At 42.4% G+C, this 14,576-nt stretch overlaps 1 protein-coding gene across 1 annotated transcript in view; it reads right to left on the reverse strand.

The window, feature by feature from the left end:
- The window catches only part of UBE2K (ubiquitin conjugating enzyme E2 K), a 58,479-nt gene extending 45,640 nt beyond the window's left edge, over window positions 1–12,839 (reverse strand). Inside the window, exon 1 of the mRNA XM_034771609.1 lies at window positions 12,664–12,839. Within this exon, the coding sequence (XP_034627500.1) occupies window positions 12,664–12,726 (63 nt within the window). The 5' untranslated portion in view covers window positions 12,727–12,839. The remainder of the gene's footprint in view (window positions 1–12,663) is intronic.
- Between the last annotated feature and the right edge of the window lie 1,737 nt (window positions 12,840–14,576).

Below are 14,576 nucleotides of genomic sequence, written 5' to 3' on the forward strand. Positions count from 1 at the left end.
CAATTTAAAAAGCTCAATCAAATTTACTGAAACTGTTCCATGTAAAAAAAAGTTAGATTTGGGCTAATAAAGAGAGGTTTTAGTCCAAAAGGGAAGTTGTTGAAACCATTATGAAGAAGTAAAAATAGGTGTTTAGAACAGGATGGCCTCAATGTGTTGAGATATTACTATTACAAAATGTGTTGCTCCGATTACTCAAAGAGCGAATTAGTTTAATGAAATTTCAGAAAAGAGAGCTAAGCAGCACACACTTCTTCCTACCTTGGAATCTTATGCCTGGTCTATGCTGAAAAGATTTACTGGTATAATTATTTTGGCTAAGGGTCTGACTTTTTGACCAAAATAATTACGGGTAAAAGCATTTATATCAGTATAGTTATCCCCCTTCCAGTACAGGACCAGCCGTACAGGTATAAAGCACCTTTATAGAAACATAATTATGTCCCCTTTGGGGGTAGAGGAGGTTTATATTACTTTAACTATACTGCCATAGTTAAACTGTTACAACTTCCTAGCATGGATAAACCCTTGCAAACACATTTTGGTAGGCATCACTAAACATTGAGAACCTGAACACCATTTGAGTGACAAAAGCATGCTAAATGCTCTACAGGACACAGTGCAAGGGTTCTCTGCACTGAGGAGTTTACAACATAAATCATACAGAAAACAGTAGACACACAAAGCCCAGATGAAGGAGCAACTTCACAGGGGTGTAAGATTGTATTTTTGTTTTGATTTTATACACCCTTTTCTCTTTGATGCTATAAAACTGAAAAGCTTCACAGACAAACTGTGTTTTAATGAGAAATGTTAATTACCCACTATATGTGCAAATACACAAGATTATTGGTTACTTCAGACCTGATCCAGCAGTCAATTCCACAAGTTAATTCCCACTTTTGGTCACTAGTAGTTCTACATGTGAGGAGATTGCAGGATTACCCTTGTTTCAAAAGATTATACTCCTTCCTTCTCACCCACACAGTCTAAGTCAAGACACATTTAACTTCACTTTTAAATAAAAAGAAAACTAACTATAAACTTCTAACATGGAAGGATCTATACTATCCGCTTAAGTAAAATAAAGGAATTACTGATTTGGGATATTTTTAAACAATTATAAATGTTATTTTACAATTTGGCCATACATGAATTTGATTTTTTTTTTTTTAGTATGTAGACTCACTTATCAACCATATTAACTGTATTTTAGTTCACAAAATAGATTTTACTCCCCAAATTAAAAATATTCCTAAATCGGAGATTACAGAACAAATTTAGTCAGTCAGTTACAAGTGCAAAAAATAGACTGGGAACCTAGAGAGCACTGTACAATATTATCAAAATTAATGAACTTTATTACATAACCTTAAGCAAAATTGTTTACTTCTCTCCATAAAAAGGAGAGAAGTTTTATTCAAGAACTCTGTCAAAAAGTAAGACTCTCAGCACATTAGCTATGAAATATAATTAAATGTATTTAAGTATACTCAACTTTTCTTAGGCTACTATTGTTGGTGACTATTGTTCTAAAAAAATTAAAAAATTACATGGACAGTGTAACAAGTCCTTAAAGATTATGAAAACAGGCTAGAAACTGGTTAACTCTTGACTATAAACTTAAAAATTACATAGTAAAGTAATACTAATTTAACAATCAGAAGGCAAAGTAATTTAAAAAACTTGTTAGCACAGTTTGACATTAGGGTCCCAACTACTGCAAATGACATCACTTTTTTTTTTTTTAAAGCAAAATTCCCATCAGCAGCAGTATCTACACCTAACTATAATATATCTATTTTCAAATACATTTCAGTTCAATGTGATGAAAAGTGTTACTCTTTTGGAAATTTCAGGCTGCTAGGTTACGTCAGATTCAACTAGAGGGTCACACACTTCATTGCTTATGTAGGTGAAACTGTACATCTAGCAGGGTCCTTCACCTCCACTATGACGAGGCCCCTCACCCCTGTGTCGCCATTTGGTGATTCAGAATACAGGGGTAAGAGTCATGGCAAGGGGCATGCTGGCCAGATCAGGGGATGAAAGGCTTCCAAGCATCCTGATTTCCACTAAAATCAGGCCCAGTATCTCCTTTTGGTGCTCTAGGCAAAGGAAGTTCTCTAGTACCCTAACTCCACCCTCATCCCTAACCCTGAGATCCCAACCTCATGCTCATCTCCATAGAAACTTTACTTCCCTCCCCACTGTCCTCTATGAGGTCGGTGTGTCACCACTGTATCTTGAATTTAGTGAGCCTGATTTTAGTGGCTCTTCCAATTTTCCCCGAAATCAATAGGGTTCTGCCCATTGATATCAAAACATTTCCCTGAATGTTTGCAACTGATCAGCTGCAGTTTTCAAAAGTTATCACATTACATACATACTGGCAGAAATGCCATCAAGTTGAGTGGTGGACCTCACTTCATTTGTCCTATTATCCTGATTCCTTGGTCAACCCACAGGTCTAGTCAAATGGTCATGCACATGATTAATGATATTTTACATAAAAGTGTTCTGAATACTTACAGGTCATAATGAAATACTACATTAGTGTAAACACTATTAATAGGAACATTAACACACTATCCAATTATTCTATTAGCATTTGCATGAGAAAAATATTGATTTTAATAGTGAATACAGCACACTTGATTCAAAGGTCTTGAGGAGCAGCCATAAAATTCAGATAAACATGTTTAGGATGAAAATGTGAGTTAACAAGCAGGTTTTTAAAAGAGTACTCTCAGTTCTGGAGCACAATCTTCTGAAACCCTGCTAGTAAGTTCCTCTGCTTTGAGCAAGCTATTGAACACCAGCTAACTGTAGTGCAGTCCCTTTAAAAGCCAGCTGATACTGCAGGATGATTTTGCATCTCATCCAGTACCACCTGCGGGACATACACCCCGGCTTCCTGAATTCCATTTAACTCATGTTTGGGTATTGTACATTAAAGAGTGATAACATGCTATTAACTTTGTTTATGACAAATTGTTTGTTTATGTAATCAACGTGGGCAGAGCTTGAAAAATCTACTTATGATTAAAGAGTAGAAAATTCCCTTCATAAGTGGGGGGTGAGGCAAAGAAGCACTCCAACCAATAATTTCTGTAAAATTTAAAGATTGTCTTTACTATGACAAGTGATGGTCAAAGACAGACACTGTAGCATTCAATATCTACTCTCACTCTATGATTCTAGTCCAAAAGACAGCTCAATATAAAAGCAAAGATATGTTCTTCCACTGCTAACAATAAGAATTCAACCTGGGATCTGAAAATTAAGCATGGTTCCTTCTGGCTCATAACAATGGAAAATTCTGAAATCAGAGCAGAGATCCTAATCCGGCAAACTCATAAAGTCTGTCTAAATGAGAAAGCTTTATCAGTTATACCAACGTAATTATACCAACCATGTGAGGACACTTGTTCTGGAACATACGTGGGTTTTTTGGTTAGCATACACTCTTTCTCAAATGCCAAATCAACCATAAAAAGGCACTCCCATACTGGAATAAGAGCATCTACTTTATACCAGGGCTTTATAACAGTATCCGTTTAAAATTCACACCTCAGGTTATAGCCAAAAAATGTTAGCATGTAGACACGGCCTAACTTTATTCGTGCAAGTAGTTCCCTTGTGCTCACCAACTGCACACTGATTTCAATAGGACTACTCATATGAATCAAGTTAAGTGCATGTGTTGGCAGGAACATTATTGGTTCTGTTCATTAACAATTCTGTTGCTGATGTACAAGTCACAGTAGAAGCTACCTCACTCTTTCGTAGCTATATTGGTCCTGCAGTGCTAACAGGAGCAAAAAGCAGCAATGTGCTATTTTTAGTCACTTTTCCAGAGTAGAACTGAATTTTAAGCTTCTATCTGCCAACCTGACAGGATGTCCCGGGATGTCCTGCTCATCCACCTGGGCACTAATGATATTGTCAGGTAGGCCCCTGCACAGCTCTGGGAGCAAGGGTGATGTTCTTGTCCATCCTTCCCATTCTCAGTTAGGCCCCAAGCAGGGACACCAACTCACCAATTTAGTGAGGAGGGCTTTAAATCAGGTTCAAAAGGGTCAAGTGATAAAAGCCCACAGGCAGCTATAAAAATGGTGACCTTAACAGAAGGGTCACAGGACCAACAAGAGGGAAACAGTGAGGGAATCTGCTCAACATCTTGAACGCCTATACAGAAATGCAAGGAGTAAGGGAAATAAACAGGAAGAACTGGAAGTATTAATACATAAGTTATTACTTAACTGGCAGGGCTAAATCTCATGACTAGAATATTGGCATAGAGCAGGGATGGCCAACCTGTAGCTCCCGAGCCACATGCGGCTCTTCAGAAGTTAATATGCAACTTCTTGTATAGGCACCTACTCTGGGGCTGGAGCCACCAGCACCAACTTTCCAATGTGCCAGGGGGTGCTTGCAGCTCAACCCCTGGCTCTGCCATAGGCCCTGCCCCCACTCCACCCCTTCCCGCCCCCCCGCCCCGGGGCCTGCTGTACTCTCGCTCCTCCCCCCCAGAGCCTCCTGCATGCCACAAACCAGCTGATTGGGAGGTGTGGAGAGGGAGGGGGAGGTGCTGATCGTCGGGGCTGCCAGTGGGTGGGAGGCGCTGGGAGCGGGGTGGAGAGCTGATGGGGGGGCTGCTGACATATTACTGTGGCTCTTTGGCAACGTACATTGGTAAATTCTGGCTCCTTCTCAGGCTCAGGTTGGCCACCCCTGGCATAGAGAATTATTCCATGTTCAGAAAGAACAGGCAGGGGGGAAAAGGAGGTGGTGTTGGGTTATACACCAAGAATACAGACATTTGTTGTGAGATTCAGAAGAAGGTAAGAGGCAGACCAGTTGAAAGTCTCTGGGTGAAGAGGCAATATCCTGGTTGGGGTCTACTACAGACCACCAAATCAGGTGGAGGAAGTGGATGAGGCATTTCTAGAACAAACAACAGAAATATCCAAAACACAAGTCCTAGTAATAATGGGGAACTTTACCCAGACACCTGCTGGAAAAGTAACATGGCAAAACAAAAGATGTCCAATAAGTCATAGGAATATATTGGGGGAAACTTCTTGTTTCAGAAGTAACCGGGGGAAGAAGGGGGCAGCCAGTTTAGACTTGATTCCGACTAACAGGGAGGAACTGGTTGCAAATATGAAGGCTGAAGGCAATTTGGATTAAAGTGATCACGAAACGATAAATTTCACGAATCTAAGGGCAGGTCTACATTACCGGTTAAGTCGATATAAAAAGTCACCCCCCTGAGTAACGCAAATTACAACAACCTAAGCGTTGTCCATACTGGCGCTATGTTGGCAGGAGAGTGTCTCCCACTGACATTACCGCAACTCTGTAAGAGGTGGAAGATATTATGCCGATAGGAGAGAGCTCTCCTGTCGGCATACAGCATCTTCACCAGGCATGCTACCGCAGCGCAGCTGTGCCAATGTAGTGCTTCTAGTATAGACTAGCCCTAAGAATAAACAATGAGTGAGAGCAGAATAAGGATAATGGACTTCAAAAAAGCAGACTATAACAAACTCAGGGAACTGATAGGTAAGTCCCATGGGAAGAAAACCTAAGGGAAAAAAGTACAGGAGAGCTGGCAGTTCCTGAAAATGACAATATTAAAGGTGCAACAGAAAACTATCCTGATGCGAAGGGAAGAAAAATAGTAAGAAGCGAATATGGTTGCATCAGGATCTGAAAATCAAAAAAGAATCCTACAAAAAGAAGAAACAGACAAATTATTACAGTTGAATATAAAAGAATATCACAAGCATGTAGGGACAAAAACAAAATGAATTACAACTACCCAGGGACATAAAGGGCAATAAGAAGAGGCTCTGTAAATACATTAGGAGCATGAGAAAAACTAAGTAAAGTGTAGGTCCTCTATTTAGCAGAAAGAAGAGCTAACAACAGACAACAGCAAGAAGGCTGAGGTATGATGCCTATTTGGCTTCGGTCTTCACTAAAAAGGTTAATGAAGACCAGATACTCAATACAATTAGTATGAACAACAAAAGGGAAAGAATTCAAGCCAAAATAGGGAAAGAACATGTTAAACAATATTTAGCTGAGTTAGATGTACTTAAGTAGGCAGGACCAGATGAAATTCATCCTAGGGTGCTTAATGAATGAGCTGAAACAATCTCTGAACTGTTAGCAATTATCTTTGTTAATTTAGGGAGGACGGAGTGAGGTCCCAGAGGAGTAGAGAAGGGCAAGTCTAGTACCTATCTTTAAAGAGGGGAACAAAGAGGACCAGGGGAATTATAGACCTGTCAGCCTAACTTCAATACCTGGAAAGATACTGAACTAATCATTAAACAATCAATTTGGAAACACCTAAAGGATAACAGGGTAATAAGCAATAGCCAAACATGAATTTGTCAAGAAGAAATCATGCCAGACCATTTCCTTACTAAATAGGGTTGCTGGCCTAGCAGATAAGGGGAAGCTGTAGATGTGATATATCTTGATTTCAGTAAGACTTTTGACATAGTCTCCATGATGTTCTCATAAGCCAACTAGGGGAAGTGTGGTCTAGATGAAAATAATACATGGCGGGTGAACAGCTAGTTGAAAGACCATACTCAAAGGATCATTATCAATGGTATGTTCTCAAACTGGGGTCTGAAATTAACAAGATGAAATTCAATAAAGACAACTGAAAAGAACCACAAGAACTGGGAAGAAAAAATTAAATGCAAAACTGCAAAATAGAGAATAACTGGCTAGAAAGTAGGACTACTGAAAAGGATCAGAGGGTTACAGTGGATCACAAATTAAATATGAGCCAACAATGTGATACAGTTACAAAAAACTAATATTCTGGGTTGTATTAACAGGGGTGTCATTTGCAAGACACAGGAGACAATTGTCCGACTCTACTCAGTGCTGGTGAGGCCTCAGCTGGAGTACTGTGTCCAGTTCTGAGCATGACACTTTAAGAAAGATGTGGCCACACTGGAGTCCAGAGAAGAGCAATTAATATAATAAAAGTTTAGAAAACATGACCTATGAGTTAAAAAAATGAGCAAATTTAGTTTTCAGAAAAGATGCCTGGAGGGCACCTGATAACAGTCTTCAAATGTGTTAAAGGCGGTTATAAAGAGAACAATGATCAAAATTGTTCTCTATGTTCACTGAAGGTAGGACAAGAAGTAATGGGCTTAATCAGCGGCAAGGAAGGTTTAGGTTAGATATTAGGAAAAACTTTGTAACTATAAGGATAGTTAAGTACTGGGATAGGCTTCCAAGGGATGTTGTAGAATCCCCATCATGGGAGGCTTTAAAGAACAGGTTAGACAGACACCTGTCAGGGGCGGTCTAGATAATCTAGTCTTGCATCAGCGCAGAGGGCTGGACTAGATGACCTCTCTACGTCCTTCCAGCCTTACATTTCAATATAACATTTCTATCAATGATGATTGAAAATGTTATGGTAGTCCAAATATGAATATATAAGTAATGCAGTGCTGTCTTTCTGAGCCTAAAGACAATATGAGCCAGTGCTTTGGAAGCTGCTCATAAGCTTCCCCAGTTAAGTTAACTCCGGTCAGTTTCACAATTGCTATTTAGAAACTGTGGGCAAGATTCATCAGGACGTTATGAGCAGAGGCAAACACTGAAGCTATTCACTGGGCAACAGAACCGTAAAAGCGGAAGGGAGGTATATAGTACTAGAGACCTCACATTCCTTACAGCAGTTACTTTCCCCTTTCCTCTATATCCCCCCACCAAAAAAAACAGAAGCCTCCAAGAAGGAACGGGGCAAAAAAGCTCTCTACCTTTCAGCAACCAGAGTGAGGAAAGTGATGTTTCAAGTTCATCACGTATGGATTATCTATACTTGAAAGATATTGCAGATTAAGGTAGACTGAATTTAAAGCACAATAGCTTTTCTGAAAATAGCTCCCCGTGTGAACATTTATTCCAGAATAACCATGTCCACATGGGGAGCTATTCCAGTTAGTTTCCTGGTGCAGCCAAGCCCCTACTAACTAGAGGGGGACACGAAACATTGGAACCAGGTAGAAAACCCAGCAACTTCCCAGTTGCTAGGAGGGAGCTGAGCTTCTCTCCAGCTCCTGGACCTTACTGGAAGTCCCATCACATTGTTTCTATCAGCCTGACTTATAGGTAACTAGTAAATGGTTAAAGTTAGATACAGAAACTATATTACCATTGTGCGTTTTCATGTAATCATGAAAAGCCTAAATTGGATTTGCTAGAGGCAGCACTTCTTGTCAATGGTAGACAAGAAATACTGTTTATTTTTAGATATATAAGGAATAAACTTGAAAAACTAAGTGAAGTAGTCCCTGTGGCTGATGTGGGGCAGGGAGACACAGGCAGAGACTGGAAAAAAAAATCAAGACCTTCTTTTCAAGAGCTAGAGACATCTTTCATCCACTGTACTTCCACTACTGGCACTAGGAGAAGCTTATTCCTCCATCAAAAGTACTCTCCCTTTACTGGCTCCTCAGCCAGCCTCCATCACTTGTCCAGAGAAAAAGAACCAAGAACTAAAGTAAATCTTGTCATTAAAACAATATGCCAGCTCTTGATAGTGCTAGTAGCTCCTGCACTGAGTAAAGGTGCTGTTTCTCTTGAACAGTCTGTAGTTTTTCACCCTCCTCTCCATTTTCATCAGTTCTCATTTCCTGTGTTTGTCTAATTTAGATTGCAAACTCCTCAATGCTGGGACTCTGTCTTACTTCTGTAAAGCATATACATCTATAACACTACATAAAAATATTAGATCAGTGGTGGGCAACCTGCGGCCTGACAGGGTAATCCGCTGGCGGGCCATGAGACAGTTTGTTTACATTTACCGTCCACAGGCACAGCTGTTCGCAGCTTCCAGTGGCTGCGGTTCGCCATTCCCTGACAATTGGAGCAGTGGGAAGCAGCGGCCAGTCCGTGCCACTTCTCGCAACTCCCATTGTCCGGGAACGGCGAACCGTGGCCACTGGAAGCTGCAAACAGCTGTGCCTGCGAACAATCAATGTAAACAAACTGTCTCACGGCCCACCAGAGGATTACCTTGACGGGCCGCATGTGGCCCATGGGCCGAAGGTTGCCCACCACTGTATTAGATCATAAGAGATTCATGTTGAACTAAACCTGGTCCTCAAAGTGTCTCTCCAAGTGATCAGCTTATTTTTCAACACATACTCCCCACTGAGAATCTTCCTCCACCACAAGCTAAATCCTTAGAGATGGACAGGAGGGAAGGGGTGATTCAATTACCTGTTGCACTGCTCCAGCAAGGCTACACTGAAATTATGTAAAATGCCTAATCTACTCGGCTCCCCATCAGAGCTATCTATCATATATGTCAAGTGGAAGAAAATTGGGCCTGTACCCTTATTTGCTTCTTCATGACATTTAAAGGCAACCTAAAAAAAATTTGCGCAAAATATATTTTTGTGATATTAAAAATTCTGAAAGTCTACCTTGTAAAACTAATGTGATGGAGAAGTAGTGAAATAACATCACAAGAGAATAGACTGAAAGCTGAGCAACTGATCCTTTTCTAGATTAAGATTTAAAGTGTGATATTAGTTAACACGTGTTAACACATTATAAAGTTATAGTGCAGACAAACTATATTGCCTTTAACAACTACTAAACTGTTCAAGTTAAAAACTGTGAAAGCTGACTCAATGAGGTTTTAACTTGACCAGTTTAATACATGTTAAACGCAGCTTGTGCCTTGTCTATATTAGAATTTTTAATTACATTTGTTAGCACATAAGCCAACATGTACTAACATAATACTCTAAATCCTAGTCTGAATAAAGGCAGAGAGAGGACAAGTCTTCCACTGTTTAAAACTCATTTTTGGTCATACCTGTTTAATTCAAATACACTAGGTTAAAAGGATGTCTGCTAAAAATTCAACATCCCACTCCTTTAGTTCAGGTGTGAGAACTCAAAATAAACTAATAGGCAAGAACAAAAAATATTTTTTTTTAAAAAGCATTCCAGGTCCTCACACAAAATAAGCAAAAGAGAGCACAAAATCAATTTAAAAAAATCCTTGGCCCATCAACTTTAAGCCAGGAAGTAAAAGCAGGTCGGGGGGGGGGGGGAGGGAATTATCTTAAAGATACACCCAAATTAGCATTTCTAGACCAAAAAACAGGGCATTAGATATGAAAAGTATGGCTAGGAAATATACATTTTATAAATCTTTCATTCATCTCAGATTGAAAATTGGCCTGTATCTTATTGTAAAGATCTATGAATTGCATAAGAAATTGAGTATTTGCCCCATCCTCTTCTAAAACTGCCTCTGGCTGGCTCCCACTTAGCTAGGCCCAGAATTCATTCTGGGAAGAACATAAATGGAAAACTCTGTATGTTCTCTCTCCAGAATGCAATATGGGAGCGAATGCCATTTGGTGGCATTTATAGGGAAACAGATTGAGTGCCAGTTTTCATGTTCAGCTAAAGCTCAGCACACCACTCCAAGAATGCTTAAGTGAGATAAGATCAGCAACTTCTCCTTGATGCAAGACAATTTTATTTTAAAAGTAACATTTTAGCTATATGATTTGTGACAACCATTTTTTTTTAAAGTCTGAGATTCAGATTGTCAATGCACAACTCACTTTATATTAAAAAAAAAAAAAAGGTTACCTAGCCTCAGCAGTTTCCTCCCTGGACCAGTAATATCTAGTCATCCCTCCATTCTCCTCCTCATTTTGAATGTTTTCACACTACAGCTGAAAAAAAAGTTTACTCAGACTTTGAAAAATCAAGCCAAGGTATTCCCAATACAAGTATCCAGAATCAGTTTGCCATTATATTAAACATCCACAATTACATAAATGAACTATGTATTCAGAATACCAGCAGAAAGTGTGTAATGTAAACAGTGATTACTGTATATATGTATTGATAGTTTAACTAATAGTAATAGCTGAATACTGGAAAAGAGGCAATGCTCTGTTACATGTTTAATTTAAAAGATGAAGGAATCCTACAAAAGTAAGGGTTGTATCAAAATTCAGTCAACGGGGGGGGAATGTATTGTAATTTTTTTAATCTTCAATGCACTAAATACCTCCAGCACATATATTAATTAACTAGGAACTGAAAACAAAATTGCTCCCTGATCTCAAGCTTTTTTATAAGAAAAGTCAAAGATCTAACTATGTTTATATCACTGTTGCATATATTAAGGTTTCTCTTTTCTAAATAATGCCAGGGCAAAATTTGGAGTGTTCAGTGAGTGCTTTCTAATACAAAGGCATATGCAATCAACTTTAAGCTGTATTGTTCAGAGAAAGTAAACACTATGGACTACTCTAATTTCAGCACACAAATACACAGCTGATCACTCACGATCACTTCTAATTTAGTATTTGGGTTCTGTAATCATTGTGCACTAGAACTCACATTGAAATCAATTTGAGTATCACATTGCACAACAGCTCTAGAAATTAAGCTTTAAGATTTTCTGGAAAATAGTTTATTTTGAGTTGCATAACAACAACATTGTTAGCACACTACATTCAAAAGCACATCAACTACAGCAACACTAAACATGTTTTCTGTAAGGAACACAAATCCTCAGGAAGTTACTAGCATCTTGGTTTTCCGAATATGAATGTGCCTGATCTGTACAGAGTCTAAAACCATCAGTTTTCAGAGTCAAACTGCACATTAATATTTCACAGGCATACAACATGCCTCATCATCCTTGTGAGTATGATGGTGACGACACAGCCATCAAAACCGATCTGGCCGACAGTTACCAATAAAGATCTACAGACACAGTGAAAACAGCTCTGATACAATCACTATCAATCCTATTACACAGTCCCTGGAAATAAACTGAAAGTTCTTTATCACTTCCCTAAAAGAAGTTCGTTTCTTTTCCCAATTACTGTACATCCCTGTTTCAGGGACGATTACATCTGATAAACGGGGCATCAGATAACTGGGATATCAGGGGGTGGGAGGGTTACAGCCCTGCACACCCGGGTGAGATAACCTGCTATAAAAGGAAGCCCCTGACTAAGGAAATCTAGGAAAATAGGCTTTTACTTGAATTCATTTAAAAAAAAAAAACGTTTCATTCTCTGCAGTATCAGTCACACACCGACCAGGGAGCTGGATGAAATGCACTCGAGTCATTACCCGCCCCATCTGTCTCTGCCCCACCGCCTCTCAAAGAGCCCATGGGAAAGCCTCTCCCCAGTGCCCCTGCCGCGAAATACAGGGATCACCAGCTGTGTCAGTGGGGAGCCGCCGCCCCCCACCCGCGCGCGGCCCGCCTTGGTATTAGGATCCCCTGAGCCTCCCTTTTGGGCAAGACCAACCCCAGGCTGGGTGGGGGAGGGGGCGCTTTACCCGGGGGTTTCCCGGCCTTGCCCAGGCAGCTCGCTCGCTGCCCAGCCGCACTTCCTACCCCTTCCAGGCCGGGCCTCTGGGTCCTTCTCCCCGGCCCCGCCCCACCAGACTCCCGCTGCCCGCGGCGGGGGAGGACTCCCCGAGTCCCTCATCCCCGGGAGTCGCCGTTACCCTCCCCCTCTGCCGAGAGGCTGGGACAGACCCTCCCCCAGCCGCGGGAGGAGGAGGGGCAGGCGGGCGGGCACACCGCCGGGGAAGGGGGAAGCCTCTGACCTCCTCGCTCTTCAACACCTCCTTGAACTCCCGCTTGATCCTCTGCACCGCGATGTTGGCCATCTCCGCAGCCGGCACCCACTCGCCGCTGCCTCCGAGCCGGGCCCAGCGAGCTCCGCCGCTCCCGCTGGATAATTCCCGGCCCCACCAAAATGGCGCCCGCGCCGAGCATGCGCGCTGCGGCCCCCGGCGCCGCCGCTCAGGCGGGGCCACGGCAGCGTGTGCGGCGGAGATGCAGGGAGCAGAGCGGAGCGGCCCCTGAGCTAGGGCGGGAACTAGCGGGCGGGGGCGCGCTGGGGGGAAGGGACTGCGAGAGGCTGCCCCCCCCGTCCCTGAGGGGAGGCTAGTCCCCCCTCCCCCGCCGGTCCTGAGGAGACACCAGTCTCCCAGCTCCCTCTGTCGCTTGGTCCCCGGCCCTGTCACACGAGGAGCCGCTTTCAGTGCAGAGCTCGGGGCTCAGCTAAAGCGCGACGTCCCTGTGGTGACACCTCCTCACAATCCACGGGTCAGAGCTAGGGTCGCAGTGTTGTGATGAAGCAGCTGTGTCATCCCCACTTAGGTGTTATACACAAATCCCTTCAGCCGCTTCGGGGGCCTTTCGAGCTCGCCTGGGAAAGGGGTGGGCTAACATGCGTCCTAGCTTCCCCTCAGAGCCTGGCGTGGACGGGGCGAGGTAGACGCGGGGCTGAGCGGGCTCGAGGCTCGCCGCCCCTTGGGGCTGGAGCGCTGGGGAAGAAGGACTCGGGAGGCTACAGAGAGGAATGCTGGGGAAGGGCCATTTAGCGCCCTGCCCTCCGAACAGAGATTGTGACCCCAAGGGGGCCGCCTGTTCCTAGGCGCCTTCCAGTGAGAGCTCAGGGGAGATGCCTGACCTGTGGTGGAGGCTCTCTGGAAGAAGTAGGAATGGTGTATGGGCCTTTCCAGGGAGGGGGCAGCCTGTAGGTCCCTCTACAAAAATAACCATGCCCTGAAAACCTGCCTGGCTTGCCTAGAGAACCCTGAGAAAGAGGGGCTTTGGGGACTCAGCCCAGGATTTTGAGTGGAGCTGGTAATCCCAGAGAAAGCTGTATTTTGTTTACTTCTGTTGGTTTTGCTACAAGACTCCAAGAAGACAGAGTAAGGGACGAACATGCCAGTCCAGTCCAGTGGACCATAGTACTGTGGAACTATGCCTCAGAAGGGGTGGACTGTGTTTTCGCCAGAGGGCTAAATTAATATGCTGACAAAGGGGATGGAGCAGGAGCTGACGTAGTGGCTACACCTGATGATAGAAAGGTAGGCCACTGTTATAACAACAAAATATGAGGGTAGGTCTGGAGAACAGCCCACCTAAGATGTGATCTCACTCTTAGGAGTGTTGTTCACATGGGTATTAAAGTCTCCCAAGGAAATGAATGAGTTTCACAGAATAAGTTGGACAGCAACTCTTTTAGTAGTATAGGAAGCCAAGGACAGATATGTCACTTCCTGGATGATGCACAATGTGAATGTTGTACCCTGACAATTAGAGAATGATTCTCTAGTCTCAGTGATGCTACAAGGAATGGTTTCTTTAGAACTGACTCCAAACTCGCTCATAACATGGCCGTCATCTGTGTGTGCTTTTATTTTTTTGTTTCCAGCAGCACACACAATGTGTTCAGTACTGCACAAAAACTAAAGGCACAGTCCCTGTTGATGAAAGTGTGTGCAGCAAAATACTTGTTAAATATGGTTTCTTTTTGTGTGCCCTCTTCCTCTGTGATGTGCGTGACTGATGCATAGCATAATGGTCTGTTTTCTTCAAGCTGTATTGCACCAAGTGCATGCTTAGATGCATCTGTTTATAGAGTCAGCTCTTTTTTAAGATCAAATACCTTGCTTTTGACACAATCGGAGAATGGTATTTTACAAAACAAGCTTTTAGTTTTTAT

The sequence above is a fragment of the Trachemys scripta genome, chromosome 5 (genome assembly GCF_013100865.1).
Source record: "Trachemys scripta elegans isolate TJP31775 chromosome 5, CAS_Tse_1.0, whole genome shotgun sequence".
In the NCBI taxonomy this organism is placed as follows: domain Eukaryota; kingdom Metazoa; phylum Chordata; order Testudines; family Emydidae; genus Trachemys; species Trachemys scripta.